Source organism: Calonectris borealis, chromosome 3, assembly GCF_964195595.1.
Source record: "Calonectris borealis chromosome 3, bCalBor7.hap1.2, whole genome shotgun sequence".
In the NCBI taxonomy this organism is placed as follows: domain Eukaryota; kingdom Metazoa; phylum Chordata; class Aves; order Procellariiformes; family Procellariidae; genus Calonectris; species Calonectris borealis.
In genome coordinates, this window is record NC_134314.1 from 62859083 (window position 1) to 62885771 (window position 26689).

Consider the following 26689-nt stretch of genomic DNA (forward strand, 5'->3'; position numbering starts at 1 on the left):
ATTGGAAGAAAAGAAAGAAAATTTAGTGGGCCTAACCAAAACTAAATGTTCACTACTTACCATGTCAAAGTTGAAAGTTACACAAGTCTTTCTCCTCCTGCAACCAACAATGTTAGGTTTGATGACCAAGGTAATAAGCCTAAGCAAGGCCTGATGACAGCCAAGACTGTCATTAGTGTTTGTGAATCACGAGTATCTCTCCTTGTATGTCCATTCTTGGGACTGACATTGGCTGTCGAAAATAATCCCTCAGTAATGAGGCTAGACTGCTGGAAGAATTGTACACACCAGTGAAGACAAAGAGAAAGCAGAGAATTAAGGAAAATCTGGGAGAGAAAATAGGGGGTTCAGATGAACTGTTAAGTTCAACTTCATTACAAGGTATCTGGGGGGGATGACAGAAGAACAGGCTTTTAAATAGGAGGAGGGAGATTTTAAAAAGCCTTCAGCAGTGGTTGCCTGTTTGTGGCCTCAAAAAATGGAGAAATATAGTCATTTTGAAGTAAAGAGAATAAAAATAATATTGACTGTGAAATTGGGGAGTTTTTAAAATGATGTTAGATGTATCCATATGCCTTAGGCAATCCTCCTTGAAATTAAAATGTCTATATTTTTGGGTTTGTTGTTTGGTTTTTGTGTTTGGTTTTGGGGTTTTTTTGTTTGGTTGGTTGTTTTTAAATTAGTAACTGCTTTTAGAAAATAGTCCTACATGATATGAACACATATTGCTGAATTTCCTCCAGTGTCTGATCTATAGTCATCTCAGGTGGCATTTGACTTTTAATTGAAAAGTGAAATTCAATTTTTTTTTCTCCCTTTATGTTTAATACAAGTCCAATTTAAATCCTATCAGCATATATGGCCCGTGGAAAGAAATGAAATCAGCTTATTGAATTTAACTTTTGTACTGGGTTTTACTTGGGTATAAGTTATTTTGAAGCACGGGATTACATAATTTTTAAAACTAGGTTATGTTTTACTATTTCACGAGTATGCAGCAGACTGTCTTGCTCTATACTCAATTAGATTGCACATGTTAGGCTCCCTTCCACCTTCCTGGCAGGATGTTTTGTGTAAAATGAATTGCAACTAGAAATTCTGGAGATGAATCAAGTCAAACGTGATTGCCTTGCTATTAAGTTATGTTACTGACGGGGCGGGGGGGGAAAGCAGCAGTGTTTATTATATAACTTATATATAACTTATTTAGAGATTTTTTTATATAACTTATTTAGAGAACTGATTTTTTCCTGAAAGGAAACATGAGCAAAGACAGGGAGTTCTTTGGTTCATAATCAAAAAAAGTCCAGGTTAATTTGTAACTATTCTAAAATAGTGAAAATTGTAAATTCGGTTAAAAGTCTAATCTTTATGTAACATGCACTTATGTATGAAATGAAGATGTATGTGGGGCTGAAGGCCTTATTTGGGAGTACTTTGGACCACAGTGATCCATAACTACTGTACACTGAAAAACTTGAGGAAAGCCCTTAACCAAACCTGTTTGTATTAAAGGACTTGAAGACTTACCCATGAGAAGTTAGGAAGAGATTTCATTTTATTTCAGTTGTAGCAAGCATAAGACGAGGACTAGCTAATTGGTATAGGTGACTAGTTTCATGATGGGACAGGTACCAACACTTCTTCTTCATCTCACTAAGAGAAGATGAGAAACAAAGAGAGTAATAAAAAAGTTCAGAAGACCCTGATGAGAAACTTTGAAAAGGAGATAAAGTTGCTAAAAATGACTCCATGTTGATGGAGTTGGAACTTCAATAAACTTTTCAAAAAGTGTGTCGGCAGGAGAACCAGCCTCCAGTGATTTGTGACTGTGTAGCGAGATGAGAACTGCCCAGGTCCCTGAGTGCAGCCTGCTGTTACATATACATATTGCAGCCTGCAATATATTTGGTTGGTTTCTATCTTCCACTGATGCCACCAGGAGCTGGTTGCAGAAAATGTCTGTGCTGATGGTTAAGACCCTCTTAAAACTTCCCTCCTGGATATTTTTGTGGGCAGTTTATTCCTGTCTGTTTTATCTAGACTGTCCATTAGCTTAAGTATTCAAGGGTAAATAGCTTAATGTCCATCTTACAGTCAGTGTAATTGCCAAACCATCACTTTGCATAGGTGGAAAAAATAAGGACCTTTTCGGCCTTCAGATGACATAATATTTTGCAGAAGTATTTGCATAGATTCTTCCTGTATTGTTGAAATTGCATTTATTTTCCATATTGAGGCCAAGTGCGCCATCCTCTATTCGCATGCTACTATTACTTTACTGTCAGTACCTCTGCAACTGTATTAGGTCCCAAACACATTGGGAGAGGGAGAATTATATATATCGTTTATATCCGTTTAAATGACTGGCAGAGGGGGCATAAGATAACTCTTGTCTTTTGCTTTCACCTTCGCTATGATCACAGTCCTCTTCACCTCCTATGTGGGAGTTCTGTGATCTTTGGCGTGCCTACTTCCCTGATAAGTCTGCCTGTACTTTGCAGACTTCTTTCCTAGTGAGTTCTAGCAAGAAATATGTGATCATACACAGTACTAATTAACCTCACTTGTTACAGATAAATGTTGATAGAAACAAAGTTACTATGCTGGCAGTTGATAGATAAGCAAAACAATAATGGCTCTATGGCCATAAAACTGCGCATCCTCTTCTGGATTCAGAAGTGCTGACAGAAGGGGTTGCTGATCCCATGTAGTCATTGCTGCCACCATCCCCAGTCACGTACACCGTGCGCTGGTGATGTACGCTGTGTACACTGATCCAGCAGAGCAGGTTATGTGAGCACTCCTTTAAGGCAAAATCACCCCAGCGAGGTCCTGTAGCGTTTATCACGCTTGTATTTCACAAGAAGGTTGTCTTCAGTTTGTATGCTTCCCCATCCTCTTCTGACTTGCAAAACCATAATTCTCTGAGAATTCCGGAAATGAATTTATTGACAAAGAAGTGACAGTTAGTTAATGCCAGTCTGGGAGTGTTAAGAGCCATGGAAGAAAATGAAACAACTCATGCAAGTTTATACCTCATTTCTGCTGTGAAGGGCATTGTATGAGCCATTTGTGGATTTTTGGGTAAAATAATCTAATTATACCGGAGCAGATTCTTCACTGTTTAGTCATGTTAGTACTGCAGTGGATAACTCTGTTATGGGATTTTTCATTGAGCAGAGATGAGAGACAACATCAAAATCGTTTTGTTTACAGCTGAAGGCTTCTTTGCAGATGATGGGAACTGAGCCTGTGATCTCACTGAGCCCATACAAAGGTCACCACTGCTGGAACTAGTCAGCACGCTTGTCAGACTAACAGCAGCTGCTGGTTGAGGGAGTTGTGAAAAATGCACTATTAGTTACACTATGGTTATGCAATTCTTTCTGGGTGGAAATAAACACAGTAAGAGATGATGATCAGTACCATGCAGTATTGCTGCTATTGTATGTATAACACTGTAAAGGAAAGAAAAAAAAATCCTCTGTCAAGGAGAGGGGCCTTCCTTACAATATTTATTTTACTGCACATTGATGCAATTCCATCATTTGTTTTCTTGCTTTTGCTCTCTATTTTAAAAGTTATGGCCAAGTAACTTTTTAGTATGCTTTGCTACAAGGTCAGGCAGTCAGCGTAGAGAAGTAATGCACTAGCAACTTGCTTATGTGGAGAAGTTTCTAACTGTGACGTTAGCCAGACGTTTTATTTGTTGTTTCCGGAAGGTACTTCATTCAAAGAACTGCATGAATAAAAGAGCAGATTCCGAAGGAAAAGTAGTATTTTCTTGGTCTCCTTACTGAGCACACTGATGCTCCTTCAATTAAATTGATCAGCAAATGTTTGGGGAGACAGGAAGCTTCGGTAGATACAGAATTGAGCCGTGTATTTCTTAGGTTATATAGATATCAGTTAAAATTCCATCCACCTTAGGTCATTTCCTTGCCCTGTTAGGAGGGGGGAAAAGGCCCAAGAATATATCCAGAACACTCTGTATGGTAGTCTAGGACAAAGGAAGCTTTAGGATGATTTGGAATATGAGCAAGTTCTGCTGCAATAGCATTCAAATAGCCCTGGGCATTTCTGTGGGCCACCAGCTGCAGTAGCAGATTACAGCTGAAAATTGCATTTAATATTCCAAATTGTGCCGCTTCTTGGTTCAAAAAACCAAAGAGCAGTGCAGACCAAAGAATGGTGAATACCATTTCTCATGGGGCTAAATCTTTCAAATGCAATTAGTTTGTTTTGTAAATCTCCAGCATAAAGTTAGAACAAAAACTTGAATAGAATTGAATAACTCTTTTTAAATGTACTGTAAGGAGTAATAGCTTTTAATCTTTTGTAAAGGGGAAATAATTGACAGTTAACTATTGTCTATCAATTTGCAACATAACATAAATAAGAATATATGTTGCTTTTGCCCACAAATTTATTTCTGTATAATAAAAATCATACTTTTCTAGTAGTGATAAAATCTCAGAAAAATTTCCAATGTACAGTAACTGGGAATTTTAATAATGGTTATATTCATTAAAAATAATAATTTCAATAATAATATACCATTTATTACCGCAGTGCTTGGAAGCTGTCTAAAAGGACACTTCAGCTGGAATATTCAATTAGAAGCAAGCTAACAGTGTTTCTGGATTTTTACTAAACACGCAAGTAAAACCATGAAAGTGAGACAGATTATCTGGGGCGTGAATCAAGCGTTAGTGAAAATGTCAAGTGAAACCCTTAGCAGTGCTAAGCAAGAACAGTGCTGATTTATACCTACCGAGGACCCGGCCTGCCAAGTGTCGTGGCTGTGACAGTCCGCTGGCAGTCCCTGGAGTCAAGGGCTGCAGCGAGATGGATGAGAATAACAGCTAGCCCATTTAAAAGCAGACCTTCTATAAATAATATCAGAGAGATTGGTTCAGATGGCAAGCCAACAAATTGCCAACTCCATCTGGAATCCTCTTTGTAAATACATACATAGCAAGGGAAGGAGCCTGGGTAAAATACTGTTCTTGCAGCCCTGGGCATTAAAAATCAGGCTGGTAGTCTGCTCCCTTGGCTCTTGCAGGAGACTTCCAACATGATTTCTTAAAGCGAGAGTGAGCCTGGAAGGAAAATAAGATGATCACTTTTACATTTTCTGCATTTACATTAGTTTGCTGAAGCAGTGTGTCTGCTGCTATACCATAGAATCATAGAATCATTAAGGTTGGAAAAGACCTCTAAGATCATCGTGTCCAACCATCAACCCAACACCACCATGCCCTCTACACCATGTCCCTAAGGGCCTCATCTACACGTCTTTTAAATACCTCCAGGGATGGTGACTCCACCATTTCCCTGGGCAGCCTGTTCCAAGGCCTGACCACTCTTTCAGTAAAGAAATTTCTCCTAATGTTCAATCTAAACCTCCCTTGGTGCAACTTGAGGCCATTTCCTCTTGTCCTATCGCTGGTTACTTGGCAGAAGAGACCAACACCCACCTCGCTACAACCTCCTTTCAGGTAGTTGTAGAGCACGATGAGGTCTCCCCTCAGCCTCCTCTTCTCCAGGCTAAACAACCCCAGTTCCCTCAGCCGCTCCTCATAAGACTTGTGCTCCAGGCCCTTCACCAGCTTCGTTGCCCTCCTCTGGACACGCTCCAGCACCTCCATGTCCTTCTTGTAGTGAGGGGCCCAAAACTGAACACAGGATTCGAGGTGCAGCCTCACCAGTGCCGAGTACAGGGGCACGATCACCTCCCTGCTCCTGCTGGCCACACTATTTCTGATACAGGCCAGGATGCCGTTGGCCTTCTTGGCCACCTGGGCACACTGCCGGCTCATGTTCAGCCGGCTGTCAATCAGCACCCCCAGGTCCTTTTCCTCCGGGCAGCTTTCCAGCCACTCTTCCCCAAGCCTGTAGCGTTGCCTGGGGTTGTTGTGGCCGAAGTGCAGGACCCGGCACTTGGCCTTGTTGAACCTCACACAGTTGGCCTCGGCCCATGGATCCAGCCTGTCCAGGTCCCTCTGCAGAGCCTTCCTACCCTCGAGCAGATCAACACTCCCACCCAGCTTGGTGTCGTCTGCAAACTTACTAAGGGAGCACTCGATCCCCTCATCCAGATCATTGATAAAGATATTGAACAAGACCGGCCCCAGTACTGAGCCCTGGGGAACACCGCTCGTGACCGGCCGCCAGCTGGATTTAACTCCGTTCACCACAACTCTCTGGGCTCGGCTGTCCAGCCAGTTTTTTACCCAGCGAAGAGTGCACCTGTCTAAGCCATGAGCCGCCAGCTTCTCTAGGAGAATGCTGTGGGAGACAGTGTCAAAGGCCTTACTGAAGTCCAAGTAGACCACATCCACTGCCTTTCCCTCATCCACTAGGCGGGTCACCTGGTCATAGAAGGAGATCAGGTTGGTCAAGCAGGACCTGCCTTCCATGAACCCGTGCTGGCTGGGCCTGATCCCCTGGTTGTCCCGGACATGGCTCGTGAGCACCCTCAAAACCAACCGCTCCATGATCTTCCCCGGCACCGAGGTCAGGCTGACCGGCCTGTAGTTCCCCGGCTCCTCCCTCCGGCCCTTCTTGTAGATGGGAGTGTCCTGGTTCCAGCTGGGACAGGGTTAACTTTCTTCCCAGTAGCCTGGGGGGTGTGCTGTGTTTTGGGTTTGGTGTGAAAGGAGCGTTGATGGCCCATTGATGCTTTGGCTGTTGCTGGGTGATGCTTGCACCGGGAGGGGGGAGCACAGCCGGGGTGGTGGACCCAGCTGGCCAATGGGGTATTCTATACCATGTGACATCATGCTCAGTATAAAAACCAGGTGTGTGGGGGGGCTCGCCCCCCGTTCGTGACACGCGGTCGGCGGTCGGTGAGCGGTTCTGTTGTGCATTGCCTGCTTTGTGTATTCTGTTGTTGTTGTTGTTCTCACTGTTATTATTACTGTTCTACTTAGTTTTATTTCAATTATTAAACTGTTTTTATCTCAACCCAGGAGCTTTCCTACTTGTGCCCTCCCAATTCCCTCCCCCATCCCACCGGGGGGGGGGTGATCGAGCGGCTGCGTGGCGTTTATTTTTGCTGGCTGGGGTTAAACCACGACAGGGAGTCACATTGGCGAGCCTCCAGTCGTCCGGGACCTCCCCAGTTAACCAGGACTGCTGGTAAATGATGGAGAGCGGCTCGGCAAGCTCCTCCGCCAGCTCCCTCAGTACCCTCGGGTGGATCCCATCCGGCCCCATAGACTTGTGAGCATCCAGGTGGCGTAGCAGGTCGTTAACTTCATCCTCTTGAATTATGGGGGGTTTATCCTGCTCGCTGTCCCTGTCTTCCAGCTCAGGGGGCTGAGTACCCTGAGGATAACCACTCTGACTACTAAAGACTGAGGCAAAGAAGGCGTTGAGTACCTCAGCCTTTTCCTCGTCCTTGGTGGCAACGTTCCCCCCCGCATCCAATAGAGGATGGAGATTCTCCTTGGCTCTCCTTTTGTCATTAACATACTTATAAAAGCATTTTTTGTTGTCTCTCATGACAGTGGCCAGGTTGAGTTCTAGCCGGGCTTTTGCCTTTCTAATTTCCTCTCTGCACGACCTAACACGATCCCTGTACTCTTCCTGAGTTGCCTGCCCCTTCTTCCACAAGTGATAAACTCTCCTTTTTTTCCTGAGTCCCAGCCAGAGCTCCCCATTCAGCCAGGCCGGTCGCCTTCCCCGCCCGTTCTTCTTGCGGCACATGGGGACAGCCCGCTCCTGCGCCTTTAAGACTTCCTTCTTGAAGAACGTCCAGCCTTCCTGGACCCCTTTGCCCTTCAGGACCGTCTCCCAAGGGACTCTCTCGACCAGTGTCCTGAGCAGGCCAAAGTCCGCCCTCCGGAAGTCCATGGTAGCAGTTTTGCTGGCCCCCCTCTTTACTTCACCAAGTATCAAGAATTCTACCATTTCATGGTCGCTAAGCCCAAGCCGGCCTCCGACCACCACATCTCCCACCAGCCCTTCTCTGTTCGTGAACAGCAGGTCAAGCGAGGCATCTCCCCTGGTGGGCTCGCTTACCAGCTGCGTCAGGAAGTTATCCTCCACACACTCCAGGAACCTCCTCGACTGTTTCCTCTCTGCCGTGTGGTATTTCCAGCAGACGTCCGGAAAGTTGAAGTCCCCCACGAGAACAAGGGCTAGCGACTGGGAGACTCCTGCCAGCCTCTGGTAGAATATTTCATCTGCCTCCTCGTCCTGGCTAGGTGGTCTATAACAGACCCCCAGCAGGATATCTGCCTTGTTGGCCTTCCCCCTCATCCTTACCCACAAGCACTCGACCTCGTCATCACTACCATTGAGCTCTAGACAGTCGAAGCACTCCCTAACATACAGGGCTACTCCACCGCCTCTCCTTCCTCGCCTGTCCCTTCTGAAGAGCTTATAGCCATCCATTGCAGCACTCCAATCGTGCGACTCATCCCACCATGTTTCCGTGATGGCGACCAAGTCATAGCTACCCCGCTGCACAATGGCTTCCAGCTCCTCCTGTTTGCCGCCCATGCTGCGTGCATTGGTATAGATGCACTTGAGCTGGGCTGCCGATTTCTCCCCCAACAATGGCGTGCGGTCCCTAGGCTCTTCTCTAGTGAGCCTGGTTTTATCCCCGTCCCCCTTCGAATCTAGTTTAAAGCCCTCTCGACAAGCCCGGCCAACTCACACGCGAGAATCCTTTTCCCCCTGCGAGACAGCTGAACTCCGTCCCAGTACCATACTCAGTACCGTATCCTTTTGGGTTTGAAAAGGAGAATAAAGGTCAAAAAACAAAGTAATCATACATAAACATGTCTTCGGTGAACTGAAGAGAGTAACTTCACTGATTGTCCTGTATGCAGATGTTCCACTGAAGAAGAAGAGGAAGTGTTGTATTAGACTTCTCATTAAGTATGCAGGTTAAACATTATTGCTCATTAGTGGAAAATATGCTTTGTATTCACCCCATATACACCTAGATATGAGACATTCTGTCTTTTAAGCTGTTAAGATGATTTAAAGATTATCTTGGTAACACCATTGCCACAGCAAAAAGAAGACTGGGTTCTCAGAGGAACTCCGCTTGCTTTACCCTAGCGTACTATTGCATAAGGCAAAGGCTACAACATCATGTTTTTATTGATTTCTAAAGGGTAAATTACAGGCTGTTGCTCTCAGATAATACTAAAAGCTGCCCTATATTCCCAGTGAACAACATCCAAATACCTTATTCTGTATAATGGAAATCCTCTTAGTACAGTTTCTCATATTCATTATTATATACTCCTTTTTCAGTTTACTGAGTTTTACGTATTCTCTGGCATGGTGCTTCTCAATTCACTTTACAAATTGTGCCACTTGTTACTCACCAAACAGTAAAAGGAGCAGCATGGTTTTCTGAAGTGCTGCAAGACCTGCCCTGAAAAGTAGAAAGCCTCGGAAAGTCTGAATATTTAGAGTTATGAATTTTACCTTCCCATTTCCTTACTTCTGGAGATTAAAGCAGCACTACAGCAGTAGGATTTCATTGTAGTGGAAGGGGAAATGGAAATTGTGTTGTTCCCACAGCTTTACTGGAGTCACGAGCCAAATCCTGTCCTCTGTTCTTAGTTCATATTTCTGTTCTCATTTGTGCTTTGGAGTTACGAGTCAAAACCTCTGCCAGCAGAAATCTACAGAAGTAACTGTTTCATGAATGTGGAACTTGGCTTAATGTGCTTCTCAGCTTTGTCTGCAGACCACTCTACGTGTCTTGGACTCCTGTGTACTACATGAAGGGGTGTTTGGGGATGCGCCTGGCGCTGGGACTGCCTTGCCCATGCTCATGAATTGTTACTGTGGGCCCCGGCATAGTTCCGGCCCTGGCAAAAGGACACCTTCTGCAGCAGCTCCTGGGCCCTGCTGAGGAGTTAGCACCAAGCCAAGTCCAGTCCCAGCAGGCAGTTTGCATGCAGCCACGCCGTTTCAGAGGCTAGCAGAGCTGGGTAGGATGGACCTGAGCTGCGCTGTGCTAATTGGCCTCGTAGCCAAAGAACAAGTACTGGCATTGTGGAGCTCACCTGTGTAAACGTAGCCAGGTACCTCTGAATGAAACGCTGGGTTTCAGAGATGCTTTTCATGTTACTGTGAGGACAGGCATTTTGTCTAATGTCAACATAGATCCTAAGTTGAATTTTCCTTCTCTGCTCAAAAGTGATGCGTGAGCGAATCCATATTACAGCCAAATAAGAAGTGTGACATGCTGAACATGAAATACTGTTCTCTGTTACTATATAGGAACAGCTACCCCAATTTAGATACTCATTTGCTTTGACCTATTATATTGCTGTATGACAAGTCCTACTGTAATCTAATCCCTGTGAGCTTGGAGTGGAGCCACTCACAATGTAGAAATTGTAGCATATGGAAAAAACATCTATTACAGAAATAGAATAGCCACACTTGGGAGTGGAAAAGTGTTATACAACCAAAACGTGGTAGTTGTCTGCTTCTTCCTAACCTGATGTTTTAAGTGTGCTTTTTTTCTCTTATACTGTCTTATTTGTGCTGCTTAATGCTAGCTAATTGAGAGCTTTGTTTTCTAATGGAGAGTGGTATTCCTGGAAGTAGACGGGCATGTTTTAACCTTTATTCCAGAAACCATTAAAATATTAAAATTTTAAAAAAATTATAAAATTGGTCTGCACAACCTCTCTTAAAGATGCCATATACTTAAGAAAGAGAAAATAAGTTATTTAATTTTGTTTCATTAAAGGTCTCTAGAAACCAAAATCTGGACAAATAATCAGACTCTGAAATTTGACATTTCTAAACTGATCTGGAATGATCAGGAGGCTGTTCTCAGTCTTCTTTGAAAAAGGGGGGAAACTGATTTCATCTATGGAAAAGGTTCACCTCTGGGAAGGGAAAAAAAAAACCAAACCCTATCTCTTTTTCCCCTCCAGCAAGATAATGTGCCACCAGACCTACAACGTTTTAGCAGAAATGGCATGCATGCAGTGCTAGCTAAATCTGCACTGCAAAGATCAGTGTAAGTTTTGTCCTAGAAGCTCAAGAGGCACAATCATGGAGCAGAGGAGGAAGAAGTGTGGAAGAAGGATTACATTTTCAAAAGAAGATAATGCTCCAAATGTGAAGTAGGAGCCCAGGCTGCACTTCCAGAAAATGCCTGGGGAGCTGCGGAGCTCCATCTTGGGGATAACCCATGTGCTCCGAGAGTAGGAACTAGCTAGTTTTTGGGAAGAAAGCTACAAAGCCAGAAGGCAGGAAGAGGAACTGGTTAACAGGATTAAGCAACTGTTAAGATAGCACGAGATTACTTACATTGCATCATGCGAAATAAGAACAAGAGAGAACATTTTGTATATATTTCAGGGAACGCTTCCTGTCAGTGACAGATGCCGGACTGCAGAGAGTCTCTACGTTTTGCAATGTTGTGACCAAGATTTTCTGATTAATGCAGATAAAGAAAACAAGGCAAACAAAGGTCCTTGGTCCAGTGAGGGGCTGTCCTTTAGATGACACTGGTTTATTATGATTTGTGGAATTATTATAGGCAAAGTGGAAAATAAAATATCTTGAAAAGTATCATAGTAAGGCATACTGGCACCCTGTCAGCAACTGATTTATTGCTGATTTAGTAATGTTTCATACCTAATCATTTTTGCTGTTCCTAAAATTGGAGTGATTCTGTTTCCATGAGCTTGAACTGTAGAATTGACAGAAGGGACTGAGATTTAGAGGAATTTGGGATATTGGAGAAGGATTGTATATGTTGTAGAATATGCTGCCTTAACAAAAGGAAAATGGAATGGAAGCCACAAACATTGTTTAAAATTTAGATACCTTCCATTGATAACCATTTGACTATAGACTAAGTCCTTGGGCTTTAAATAGCTACAAGTGCACTGTACCAGTGATAGATTTGGCACTGCCAAACTTTTATAACAGTTGGTGCTTTTAGACTTGTAATTCTGATATTAGCATACACAGCTGAACTTTTGTCAGGCTCCTGACCCTGCCTGTAACTCTCATGAACCTTAAGAATTGCTGTCCTAAATTGGTATGGAGAAAACTCACTCCTTATTAGATACCTCCTCTGGATGCCAATCCCCAAAAATATCAAAATCCACCATTAACTTTATCTTTTCTGCTGATGACTTAATCCCTTTGAATATCTGCCAGTCTCAGGTGGACTTCATTTGGGCACTTGCTGAGTTTCCTGTGAGTTAAAATCCTCAGGCATGGATAATTCATTTGCTCTTGCGAGATAACTTGTATCCTTTTGCTAAGAGGAGAAACATCTTATGCCATGGTCTATTATTGTGTTACTCATTCTGTTTCACATCATAGCAATAATCTTTTAAATGGCATTTTATTCAATTTTCCACTTTAGTACAAAGCACAAAAAAGAACAAAGAACAAAAACATATTAAGTATCAGGCGTGTTTTCTGCAGCACTTACTGTGGCTGAGGAGAATCAGCAAATGAGTAACATTTTTTGCTGTCTTAAAAATCCATTACCATCCAGTATAGCCTAATGCAATCAAAAAGGTTTTCCTTTCTTCCTCTCTTCTCTCAGCTCCCCTTTTACTTTTCACATACACATCGCTAATAGAATGTGAAAGGTTTTTCCAGCACAAAATGAAAAGTTTATTCTTGTAGTTCTAAAAAATATAACCCGTGACTAAAGTGAGTCTAGTGATTGAACGCCTTCCTAAAGTCTGGGATTACCTTTTTTTTGTTAAAATGAAATTTGGTGTAGCATTTGTGTGTTTTGAAACACTGTTGATCCTCTGATTTAATGAAATAAATGTTGCTTTCTGTTGATCCCACCTGTGTGCCCTATACACACATTGTGTGTGTTCTCCATTATAACTAAACTGAAACATTTGGAAGGAGGGCCAAGTGTGATAAGGACAGAGGGCTTGGTATAACGCAACCCAGATCATGGAGGCATTGCCTGTAATGCCTGCTTCAGCACAAGTGAATAATACTACTAACTCCATTTCAAATGAAGCACGTAATTTTGCTTTGAAAGATGAATTCATTCCCTTGGACCTCTTTTAGCCATAATCTCTATAGAAGGCATAAAATAAGAATTGACTGCAGGATTAGACTTTGGATAAAAACCATGTTATGTGGTAAGATGTGTCCAAGTATAAGTTGCTCCATGAGCAGCAGAATAGCTGGATCAACGTGGTGCTGGCCCCAGGCTGTGAGGACAGGCTAATTCTCAAATGCTTTAGGTTATTGCTTCTGGTGCCCCATGTGGTAATAGCGCATAACCCTCTGATGTTTAGCCATACCTGCATTCGTGGAGTTAAAACCACATTGCATTGTGCCATGCAACTATCGTGTTTACCCATCTCGGGAAAGCTCAAAATCATAATGATACAATTTGCTCTTAAAAGGAACTATACCCATCTCCTTCCTTCTCCTCATCCTTAATGACCTTTTCTTGGCCCCTGTAGCCAAACATGAAAGTGGGAGAACTTTTCTATGTGGAAAACATAAAGGCAAAGGGAACTACGGAATCAAACGCATTGCTGTTTAGCTGGAGTGAAGAAAAAATACCTGCATTTGATTTCACAATTGGTTCTGAATGTAGTGAAGAGAAATGCAAAACCTGTTCTTGGCATGAATATCCACCTTTATTCCTTTACTCTGAGTTGGACAAAGACTGAGAAAAATATTACTTTAAAATAAGAGAGGATGAAGAAACAAAGATGAAACTTAATTAAGATTCAGTTATTCCTGATTTCTAATGGTGAAGCAGACTCAAGAATAATGTTAATTTTGATTACTAGGTGCTTGTTAATGGGACAGAATTAGAATTATTAGGATGCCGAAGAGAAGGGATGGAATTATGAATACTGTGTAGGCAGAGATTACAAAATTTGTGAATGGAAAAAGGAGCGACAAGAGAAGAGAACCATCAATTTCAAGGCATAGTAATGAGCAATCCATTATGGTACAGAGTGTAAGTTGCTAAAAGTTGTGAGGATTAGTTCAGTTTTTGGCATAGCAGACATATTTTTCTGGATTGATTTCATTGAAGTGCTGCTAGAATAGGCTTTGACTCACTGAGTTTGAGGAAGTAGAAATATGGGGGAAGAGAGAGAGAGGGAGTTGTTCTTTTTCTAGAGTGCAGTGTAAGAGCTGTGGGGAATTACTCTCATGAAAGAAGTGTTGCTATTAGTTAGGGAAATGTTGATTATGTTCTTAAGGAGTTTTATGTTGTTTCACAAAGAAAATGCTTTTACAATTAATTGATATTCAGCATAGGAAGGATGTGAAAGTAAGGCCCACTAGTTTAAACAAATAATCAGGATTCAGTTATTCCTGATTTCTAATGGTGAAGCAGACTCAAGAATAATGTTAATTTTGATTACTAGGTGCTTGTTCATCAACTTAAGACACATGCACTATTCATAAAGAAAATAGGATGGAAAAAAATGAGTGTTGTCCTCTAATATTCTTAGTCTTTCTTTTTTTCTTGTTCTAGATTATAAAGTCTGCTTATTTTATGTGAAGGATTGATTGCGTTATATTTAGTTTTATGACATGGCGATGTTTCAATTTTTTTCATGCACAGATTTCATTAAGTGATCTCTCCTTACACTATACTCTAGCAACGATTTTTAGATTCCTGTGAATTAAATTAAGTGAACTGTAGTCATACCTTCAGCATTCTTAGCTCTTTAAGTACAGCTACTCTGATTTCTTATGGCTGGGGTGACCAAAAACCCCATGACACAGAGCAATTTATTATGACCAAACACATGTCTGAATTTGTTGCTTATCTTACCTGAATATTTTTCTTTGGATGTCAAGATTCACTGTTCTTGCCAGCGAATATATTTTGGCTTTTAGAGAGAGATTAAAGTTGAGGAAGAGCTTGTCCTGAAGCAGATCCTGAGCAGTGTTTTTAAAGGTTCAGAGCCATAGCATTTAAAGAGAGGTCTAAACTTCTATGAACTAATCTTTCCACGTGTCTAAAATAAATCTCATATTTACAAACCTTTCATAAACCTATATGTGGTAGAGCAGTGAACATTTATAGAGCTACATCTCACAAAATCAGAGTGAAAACTTATGTCAAATTCTGGCTTTAAAAAAAACACATTTAAAGTGGAGGTTATGTGGCAAACAAAAGGGAGGGAAGAAAGAATAATGCTAAATACATTACTTAAGGCAAAATATAGAATAGATAAAGGGGATTAAGGTAGGAAATGCCATGATAACTACTTAATGATTTTTTTTTTTTTAATGACATTCAGATTGACTTAAGGGTGTTATGTTAGTTTTCCCAAAGCTATTAACAAACTTGGTCAGACTCTGTAGGTTTGATGAATGAAATGAAAGACAGCAACAATACTACTCCTACGTTCAAAAATACATAAGTTCATGGTTTGCCCAAGAAGCTGATGAAGTGGGTTCAGTTCCTTCATGCAAGATCCTGGGGAAAAGGGATGAGACCCATCTATTTTGACAACCTTAGGATGTAGTTACACTACCAGTTCAAGCCTATGTAAGATGCTCTTACCAAAAGAGGTGACTCTAACCTTCTTCCATTAGATTTAGGGTCCATTAATACAACTACAGAGATGTTAAAAATACTTTCCAAATTACATTTTTCCATCAAAATTGCGCCTTATTACAGTATTGTATGGACACTGTTGGACATCCTCTTGAATTGCAATTATACTTACATCTTAAATCTTTTTTGGACAAGATTTTATCTTCCTTTTACAGTTCAAGCACTACTCAGCTGTGTTTCACAACTCATGTTACTGCAGTTGAAATAATTAAATCAAAATGCATGTTGATTAAAATGTGACTTTTTTCTCCATAATTTGCAAATATTTTTAAAACTGCCTTTCCTGAGGAAAGACACGTACTATGTGAGAGACTATTTCATAGCATGAGTTTGTATGGAGTCTCTTTCTGAGCTCAGGACGAGGAACAACACAGGATCAGCTTGTTAAGATTTACTTATTAACACTTGTTTAACATCTGTCTTAGTCCAAAAAAAGTTGCTTTTTTTAGTCTACTTGATAGCAGCATGAAGAAGTCTCAGCCAAAATAGTGTCCCATTGGAAGCTGTATAGTAACAGATGAACCCTAAAGAAATGAAACTGAAGTTCACAGAGAATATAAGAAGAATGGGAAACAGTAACGAAAAGTGAATGTATATTAAATGACTTCCCTCATCATGCTTGTGAGTAAACATTCAATTTTCGTGGTTGACTGGTCCATAAGCAGGAACTTTTAGGATTTGGCAACACATTTGGACTTTGGCAATTAAAATCTGTGTATATCCTATTTTGGTTGGTTGCTGCATTTCTTGGGCGTACACCCCCCTCAGCTTAGTGACCTAGCAGGGTGATTTTCTGCCTTCAAGACTATCCAGCTCTGTCTGTGGTCACTGGCGACCAAGGTTGATGGGGGAGCAACCTACGCTGTCTCCGACGGTGCGTTACATTCTCAGTGTTGTTTCTGGAGGGCCATTGAAGATGAGGGACTGCCAGGTCTGACCTGTTCCAGAATTCAGCTTTTCCCTGGGAAGCGGGGAAGCCTGGTCTCTCTCTCGGGCTCTGAAAATAGCAGGAGGCTCCCCCTCGGCTGCGTCCTGGAGGGAGGAGGAACTCTCCTGCCCTCCCCGCCAGCCCTGCTGGCCCAGGCGGCTCCTCTTCCCCGTTTCCCTTGAGCTGCTAGCACCAGACAGCGCGGCGGATGGTGAAGGGGGGTGAATAATTCTGCCTGGGTGTTTGCTATCGCAATCTGCCTGGATGTTTTTGTTCTCCCATTGTCAGCGTGCAGGGTGGATGTTCCTGTGGTGATGTAAAACCACGTTTGTGGTTGGGCTGTTTTCTCTACCTGAGTATCAGTGAGAAAATCAAGTAAAACTCGCAGCTTTTTAAGCCATCTTCTTTCCTCCAGCCATTATGTTATCTTTGTTTCCTGTTACGCTGGACTTCTTATAAATTCACTAAGTTTAAGCATTAAACTACATTAAGGGAGTCAGGAAATTTCTCTGTCAGCAGGTCTCTTTTAATAGGAAAATAAAACCAAGATATTTAACAGAACTGCCAGGAGTAGAGTCTTTAGTTACCTCTTTTTTTTTTTTTTTTTTTTTCCCTGAAGGCTCGTGCCTGTGGCATTGCATCCTGCAGTGCTCATAGAAGGAAGATTAGGTTTAGCAGGGCACATCCTGTTTCTCCATTTATAGTTAGAGGTGGTCAGAAATTTTAGATCACTGAGCTTCAAAGGGTTTTGTCTGAAACAAAACAAACTTTTGCCACATTTGCCAAGCCTCCAGCTTGAAGGGAGCTGCAGGTATTCCTGCTGTCATCACTGAAACTGGCAAGAGCACCATTTTCCTGAATAGCTGTAACACCCTTAATTTCCTCTTCACTAGAAATTGCTATTTCTGTTGGGTTTATTCCATGGTGGGCCAAATCAAATGAAAAAATCTTTCCAGCAAACTGGAAACCCATGTATTCAGCATGAAGGACAGATTGGTATTGCCTGTATTGCCTTGTTAGACCGTCCTACAGAGCAACATATGTAGAACTAAAGAAGTTTGTTAGATTTCCAAGAGGAGAGCTAAACTACCCAGGCTGCTTAACATCAGGTGGGAACATCCTGCAACACAAATGTCATCACCGTCATGTCATAATGAGGTTATAATTTCACCCTTCCTCTCAGTGCCTTATTTGTGCCAATTCCTTAAGTGACCACTCAAGAGACATTTCATGGAAGTCCTTCCCAATTAATGAGGAAATGTTCAGAGTTGTGACTTCCCTGTCTATGCTTATTGTGTTGATTAGATATGGGCACATGCTCATGTTTGTGTTCATTACTTCAAAACCATGATCTTTAATGTGCTGGCTCATTCACAGTCTGTTGCAAGGGTGGGAAGCATACGGTCTGGTGGCTAGCTATAGCTTGTTATTCAATTTATCGCAGACTCACTGACTTTGCAGGGCGAGGGCGGATGGTTATTTCTCTAATGCTATAGTTCTGTTTATATATGGCCTACCAAATGTATCTGAAAGTCCTCAGTAAAGAAAATGTTCAGCACATTGGTCTGATGCATAGGACATTGCAGTTCAGTATGTAGGTGTGGGAACCTCATCCGATTCCCATGGAAGTCAGTGAGATTTAATTTTGAATCAGATTCTGCAGACACAAAGGTCTAGTGTAGGAAAAACTAGATGTTTCCACAGACTGCAGCTGGGCATGGCAGCCTTGCAATAGTCTACATCTGCCTGGGCATTGCGAGTATAAACGATGTCTTCACTCTTATGTCTTTTCCTGATAACATAGAGATAGTGAACCATGATAAAGGCACAACCACTGATGTCGCAAACTGTATGAATTCGCACACTGAAATCTGAAAAGCATTTGTTTTATTGGCCTTTCTTTGTTTTCTCTAACTCCACCATATGCAGAAATAATTGATAGTCATCTGCTGAAGGGTTTCTTAGTCTGCCAACAGTTAGGGTAGTTGTCTCCTTGCATCCAGTCCCGCTATACTCTGCACACCAGCAAAGCTTTTTGCCCCTGTACAGAGGGAGTAATAATCAATTATCTTATAGTGAGGGATTATTATGAGTTGGAGCCACTGAGGAGTCACCATAGAAATGCAGTCTTGTGGTGAAAGCTTTAAGTGTTTGCAACAGTGACTTGGCTCACCCTCTTGGTGTCAGTCAGAGGCACAGTGTAAGTAGAAAAATGAAGCTTTCCAGCATTCAGAAGTAATTTCTTAAAAATTACCTTTGGAAAGACTGCCTAAGTCCCTCGTGGTTTTTTTGTTTCTAGATTTTGTAAAAACAGTATTAGAAAACTGATGAACCAAAGGGTAGACAGAGGCATGCCTGTTAGCACGGCCCTCCCCAGGGTGCAGACTGTAACCTCTGCTGCCAGAATACGGGCTTCCCAGCTGGTCTCAGTCACCTATTCAAAATACCAAGGGTCTCCTTTATAATTTGCCCTGTCCTGGCATCATTTTGTTGTGATGAAAGGTTGTTGGAAGGAAAACCAGAACCCAGTGTGTTGAGGCCATGAGGCAAGGATTGCAGAACGTTGTCTTGGAGTGCAGCTGGTAAAAGGTTGTATAACTGGCTTTTTCTGTAAAAGGGATCCACTGTTGGTTCCTTCAATTAAATCTCTCACAAAAAAATGGACTAGTAGTATAAACAGGAGAGGGATCCAAGTAACTGTCCTGCCTCTCTCCAAATCTGAGATATCCACATGGACTCTAAAACAGGCTGTGTCAGGACCATGAAAATGCTGTACCAGGACTACGAAATCTGATTTGTTCCAATGCGGTGTTTCAAAATCCAGATCACAGTCTTGTGAAGTGTAAGGGGGTGTAGACTTGGAGAGTGCACCTAGTCCAGTAGAGAGGTACAGCAGTGAATTTGAATCCGAACTTGGATTTGGTTGCAGGGCTCTGGTTCATGGCCATAACTGCTAGCAGCACGCTCTAGGATCATAAAGCCCCTTTTGAATAATTCTGTGCAGTTGATAGTTCCCTTTTGTAAAAAATGGTGGTCGTTTCAGGACAACAGGTACGCTTCAGTTTCAGTAATAAAAAGCACTGCTTAGTATGGATGCATTGAGATACACTCACAGAGTATGAATTTGTTTTCATCTTTCGAAAATTATAGAAGAGAATTCTGGGGTAAACAAAATGAAAGGTTTTTTTCATTTTTTATTCTGAGCCACATGCAGGAGAAGGCAGTGGAAGTTTTTTATTCACAGGCACAGAAATAAAGTAGTGGCACAGTCCATACTGGGAGGCACAGCATAGATGCAAATACAGTGCATGTGGTATAATCTGTTCCCTTTTCAGAACAGAGTTTACAAACAAAGCAATTCTGAATTTTTAAACCTCTGTTTTAAATCTAAAACATTCATATCTACAATGGCTTTTTACTGGTATTCTGATAATTCCTATAAAGTAAGACAGTCCACACAAAGAAGCGTTTGCCTGCTGCAAAGGAATTGTATACATCTAAGAAGCAGGCAAGCAGCAGATGCAGCATGGAGAGAGAGATATAAACAGGACATATACGTGTGTTAAATATTCAAGTAAATATAGATGATCAATACCTGTTATTATTACGTGACCTATTTCTTTTTGTCGACAGTCACGAATAGGAATGATACAATAGTATGCAACTACCTTGCCAATGAACCTCAGCATTGCACAGACACTCACACCACTGCTATTTAGGGAGTCTGAGAATATAAACAGAGCATGAGTGAATCATACAGTCCCATGTGCCAGTCCACCAAGGTGGCCGGACGGATAAATCCAAGGGCGCCCTTCATACAGGGATGTGCACGTATTCGCATTCACATGTCAGTCAGATCGCGTGTATGTCTTCCTAGTTGGAATGCAGAGCGTACTTAGGAGGTATTATAGACTTGTCTCCAGACTGTTGGTGAGCCTTGAATGTCTCAAAATATTAAAAACAAACAAACAACAAAAAAACCCCAAAACATTCTTCTGTAGCTATATAAACTGTACTTTTAAAAGGCTCATTTTAAGTAGTCTGACTTTTTTCATGCTTGAGAAGTTACACAGTGAGCTACCTACTTACTTTGAAGGTTTAAATGCAATAGTAGATATATGGATTTTATACATTTATGTAAATGAGAACTGTTTTGCAGAAAATATTTATGAGAGAAGAGCTCTGTCCTTTTTTAGACTGTAAGAATAATACGTAATGTACTACAAGTAAAATTACATTCTGAGTAAATACAATCACTACTGTTTTGTGGTATCTGGAGGCCTCTGTGACTGATTACTCATATTCTGCATATTAAGTACCATAAGGTCAAGTGTCAGAGTGGCTGAGCACTATATTTCCCATTGATTTTCAGAGTTGCGTGGACAGATCGTTAGAGCTGTGTGAGTAACAATTTCTGTGATTCACTGGCAGTTCTGAAAAATAAGAAACTCTCCAACTGGAAGCCACAGTATTGGTTTGGGTTTTTTTTCCTAGTGAATAAATAGACTGGGACAACCAAAACATTTTGTCGAGCATTTTTAATAAAAGCAAAGGAAATTTGGAATCAAAGGGCTGCATTCAAAGGAGAATGTGGGATCAATTCATAAAAGCTGGGAGGAGATGCTGCTCATATATATATCTTAGGTCTCCTGAGAGATAAGAGCCTGAATTAAGTCCCTCCTCTAAGTAAGTTAAAGGATAGACTTAAACCCAGGATTTACAGACAGAGAAGGAACATGGTAAGCAGTGGGCCAGAGACCGCGGAGTATCTAGCTGTTTGAGTGGTTTTGGGAATAGTGCCTGTGCCTCCCTCGGACCTGCATATTAACCTAAAATGTTTCTTCTTGGAAATGCTAAACCTGTTTTTAATGTTTTCTCTTATTTTTTTTTAATTTTGTTTTAACCAAAACTATTCCCATAGCTGCCTTTTAAAAATATTTTTTTAAGAGTATTTTTCCAAAATTTTTGCAAATTGTAATTAAGTGCTTTACCCGGGTCTAGTCTGATGACTGTTCGGCTGGAGAGCGCAGTTTTCCTTCCCCACAGTGACAGTATTGTGGAGACCCAGAACTGAAAGAGTTTGGTCTGTCTCGCTGTTCCAGAGCGGGATGCTCATATTAACAGCTAATGAAGGCACTGCCTCTGAAAATGAAGAGTTTTCTTTACCTCTCCCTCTGCCCCTCCAATCCCCATATGAATTATGTTTTATCAGTGAAATCAATCCTGGGTTGTGCAATCTACTAAGACGACTAATAAAAGTCTTTTATAACTATAATCTACATGTGCTAGCAAACTTGAATATATTTACATATATGAAAAAGAGCAAATTTGGATAATTGAACAGTACAGAGCTTTGTGCCGAGGGCAAACAATAGTATCTCTTTCACCAGATGTGTGTGACTAAGCAGCCTCTTATTACTGGTTGCAGAATGCTAAATCCAGAAAAGGACATTAAAAGTATGGCTTTTAAATATAGATGGAGGGAAACAGGTATTTACCTAGTGCAAGAAATTGCAAAGTGGAAAATTACATGGCCAGTGGAAATCGGGCAATAAAATCTGCTTTTCCTGGATTGCATTCTTCATAAAAGGAGGATGCTGTAGTAGGCTGTATGGTTTATTAGGAAAATGATTCATGGAGAAGTACAATTTCAAAATATATGTAGTGATGTATGAGAATCCTCACTAGGTATACAGTTATTTCATTGTATATGTTTATTCATGTGAACTCTTAACAAAGTAGGGAGATGCCAGCTTCTTGCTTTTATCAGCAGATATCTAAGAATAGACTGCTGGAACTTGCATTCCCTCAACGTCAGAGCTTTGAGTTAGAAGACAGGAGAGAGACAGGGAGGGTGTATATGGTTTTTCCAAGTTTTACGCTTTGTTTAGAAAAAAAATTTCTAACCTGTGCTTAGAGTATTTTAGTCGTTTTTCCCGTGAGAAACTCTTGAATTACAAGCAATGAATAAATAGGTAGAAGATTTTAGATTTATTAAGCAAAATCACAAAACAGGGGCAGCTAAATTTAAGAATGCTGCTAAAATGTAAATTCATCGTGTGCCGTGTTCCTCATCTTTGCCCAGATGGCAGAGGTGATTGTTGGCCAGAAGAAACTAAATTTGCACGCTTACTCTTCTAAGCTGAGTGGGTGCTCGTAGTGTTAGCCAGTGGCTTTTACTGCAGTGTTGCAATAAAGATGAGCAGCGAAATATTTTTGATCTCATATACTGTATACATCTTCATGAAACACTTTTGATTCAGAGCTTGAGGAGGGGGAAATTACTTTTTACAATCAGGAAGAGGCAGCTAATAACTTAAAATCCAGCTCAGCCAGAGGCTTCTGATACAATTATGGCTGCTCTCTTTCCGTGGCAATGAATTCCTTCTCTTGTCTGTTGTGACGCATAGGTGAAAAACATGCAGCAGAGCCAGACGATGCAGAGCTGGTGAGCCTCAGCAAAAGGCTGGTGGAGAACGCGGTGCTGAAGGCTGTACAGCAATATTTAGAAGAAACGCAAAACAAAACCAGACAGACTGATGGAAGCCCCGTGAAAACTGAAGAAGCAGCAAGCAGCACTAAGAATGAGAGCGACAATGATAACAGCAAGTGAGCACTGTGCAAAAAGCCCAGGAGCAAATGTCCCACCAAGAATAACCACAAAAACATGTCCCAGCTCCCTGCTGAAATTTGCTAAGTGGTGCTGGGTGACAGGCACTCTGCTTTGTGAGTCTCTTATCAAAAGTTTGTTCTGAAACGAAGGACGCTGTCTACTGGTTTAATAAGTGCTTGCACTGCTGAAAATCTGTTGGGAGGGATGGACGGTGGGAAAAGACAAGAATGGTGAAGCAAGCGGCTCCAGTCTTCACTGGCTCTTGATACCAAGAGTCCCTTCCTTGCTTTTGAAGAGAAACTGAATGCTTTGCATTTGCCTTTCGGACTGTCATGAATGGCCGTGGAAGAGGCCTTGCCGTAAGTGGAAGCGATGCCCTCGGCCCGAGGGTTTGGCACTGCCAGAAGGCTGCTTACTCCATGTGGGCGCACATGCTGTTTCCTAGTCAACAGCAGTCAACCCCAAGCTAAAAATTACCACTACCGATATTCCTCACAGATACTATTACACAGTATGTAATATGGCAGGAGTTTCTCTTAAATGTGACGCTGTACTGTTCTTTACTTTTTGGTAGCATTTGTTGATGTAAATTACATTTTTTTTGACAAAGTACCCTTTTATAAAAAATCAATATGGGCAAAAGGCTGAGCAATTAATACTGTTCAAACCAGATTCGATCTCTTTCTCTCCATACATTAATGACTCGAAATGACATTAGTTGTTATAAAATGTATTATATTGTTCTTTTCCTCTAGGAAAGAGCCATGAAGCAGACTTAGTAAAGGAAGCTTTGCACAGAGAAACACAGGCCCTGTTATCCAGACTGAATCAGATAAAGGAGCTGTTATCCAGTTCTGATATCCGCACGAAAATTAGGAAAGAACTGTTTGAAGACAGGCACAACTCTAACAGTAAATGGAAAAGTTGTATTGACTCTGGATCTCCGAATGGATGATTGTAAATTGCCATGATGTAAAATCTTATCGGGTTGTTTAAAGACAAAAAATATTTCTTCAAGAAATTTTCCTTTCTGTTTCTTTTTTACTGAAAATATGAAGGGGTGTAAATGGCTCACGAGGAATCATGCTGAAATACTTGCACAGAAGGAGTGTATTTCATAACGATGAAGTAGAGCCACTCCTCAGCACTGCTTTGAAACACGCTTGAATGTGCAGGTATATGTCATGACTCCAAAGTGGAAAAATACTGGTTTCAAATAAATCTGAGCAAACACTGTGCCCTTCCTTTATCATTGCAAATAATTCAGATTTTTCTCATAGATCCTTTCCCTCGCAATGATATACAAATATTAAAAAAAGGAAGCTTTTAAATACTTTAAAATGTATATTTGAAAAAACCTCTTTTAATTATCTGCCTTTTGGATATGTACTAGCATTTTGGGTTAGCACTGTCTGGTTGTTTGGTTTTTTTTAAACAGCACTTGAATACTTGTATAGATGCTGACATGTTGTTTCTGCTGATGTTTACACTAATGCAAGAATGTTTTAAATTTCAGAATGAAATTCGGGCTCCACTGATCTCAATGGGAGACTCTCATTGGCTTTAATGGAGTCAGGATGCTGCAATTAAAATTTCTCGTGAGAATAGTAATATTCCTTGGGATAATATTTGCCTTTTTACTTTTGTAGAACTGTGATTTTATCTTTTGTTTTTGATGTTTCGTCCATCTCTACCTTCTGCTGCCTGAGGTCGAGTGTCAGTTTGCTCTCATTGTTCCCTCCACACACCTGCAAGATTCACTGAAGCTTTGGATGTACAACAATGCAGGAGTAGGTCCAATATTTGCATTTTTTATAAACATTGTTTAAAATTGCCTCTGATCATAAATGCTATATGATACATGTTGTGATTGGTATCAGAATTGTGCTGTTAGAACAGCTGTGTGCATATTCTTCATTGGTCTCAAGCACTGGTTATTTATCTCATGCGTCATAGCTTATTTTTTTTTCTCATTTGATATATAACAGTATATTCTGAAGTACATCTCATACATCTCTAAGCCATGTTCACAATAAAGTATTTTTTCCTTTGCACTTAATGTACATTTTCACCCATCTCCAAATAGACTTTAATAAAATGAAGTACTTTGCAAGTAACAAACCTGACAGAAACGGTGGTTGTATGAATCACGCCATTAAGTTGACTACGGATATTGTGCCAAGATACTGATCTCGAGCTTGGGCGCTGAAATCACATGAGGAAATTCATGAAGATAAGCTAGTCCCAAGACATTATTGTTTTAAATGGAAAAACTTTGGAACTCTAGAGATTAATTTCTACTCTGGACAACATGGGATTAGAAGGAAGTACTGGTATAACTTCCTAGAGGTCCGTATTTACTCTTCAGCCTCAAAAATTGATTTTGAGTTTAACAATCAGACTCGGATTTGCTTTAGAGCAAAAAAAAAAAATATCTGAATTTACCGTCATCACTGGAGATAAAAACCATAAGTGGATCTATAAATCTCTGCACAGTGACTCTCTGAGCCCAGTGTGTTCCCTTATTCCATAGGCTGAGGAGAGATGCTGGAATTACTGTATGCTTATATAAAATAAGTTTCTTTGTCATATCAAACATTAGTGAGTATTAATTCATTCAGAGGTAGCTATTCAAATTTAAATCCAACTTGCAGATGAAAACACAAGGCCAGACAATCAGCTATGAAAAGAGGAAAACAATTTATTGTATTATATCTGAATTACAGGTTGTCATCTCCCTTTCCTCTGTACAAGTCATTGCCATGAAAGTGCCTTTTTAATATCATTCAGCTTGTAACAGTCATAGTCCACAAGTTTCAAGTAAAACTGTAGAAATTAATCACTGAATTTATGTCCAGGCACTTTGATAGGTGACCTGGTTATTAGAGATTCTGCTCATTCACTGTTCTTGTGGATGGCATCAAGAATACAGCTCGGAAAAAATAAAGTGTAGGGGACTTAATGGCCTGAGCATAGGCAGCTAGTATCATTTGAGGTGCCCTAGAGTGGGCCTGGCATGGGTCTGGCAAATATGACACAAACCCTACAGGAGACGTGTTCTTCTGGATCAGGAACTGTGGGCTAGAGGTACCCCAGAGCCTCTTAAAAAGACACTAGATACCTATGTTTAAACAACTAAAACCCATCTTTGATTTTCAGATGTTTTGACCCTTGAAAGTCAACAGGGCTTTTGTTTCTAAAGCCACATTCTTTTAAAATGTCAACCATAGCCTTTATTTCTGGTTTTGACAAGACACCGCTATTAATTTACTCAAAATTGAAAACAAAATAGCGTAAAAAAAAAATCCTGCATCTGGATTCATTCTTTTCTGACAACCCTTCTTGTTGCTTTCTCTATTTTTTTCTATTTTTTTTTTTCCACTGGTAGTGAAGCCTGGCTGCCAAATTAAAGCATCAATCATCTCGCATGGAGCTTTGAGATGAGCACTGAAGAATGCAGATACACAGAGACTCAACCTAATATAGACAGGTGTGAAGCTCTGAGCCGCACACACCAGAACAAATATGTTGCCTTCCTCACACTCATAAATCTTTTTCAGAC

The 26689-nt window shown here is 41.0% G+C and overlaps 1 protein-coding gene across 4 annotated transcripts in view; it reads left to right on the forward strand.

Moving 5' to 3' along the window:
- Positions 1-26395, forward strand: part of AKAP7 (A-kinase anchoring protein 7) — a 100578-nt gene extending 74183 nt beyond the window's left edge. The window contains exons 8-9 of one of the 4 annotated variants that reach the window (XM_075145827.1): positions 22925-23548; positions 23883-23968. In XM_075145827.1, coding sequence (XP_075001928.1) covers positions 22925-23127 — 203 coding nt within the window. In that variant the 3' untranslated portion in view covers positions 23128-23548; positions 23883-23968. Of the gene's footprint in view, positions 1-20886; positions 20934-22924; positions 23549-23882 lie in introns of those variants that run through there. The other 3 variants (XM_075145828.1, XM_075145832.1, XM_075145835.1) reach the window with 3 other exon arrangements.
- The last annotated feature ends 294 nt before the right edge of the window (positions 26396-26689 follow it).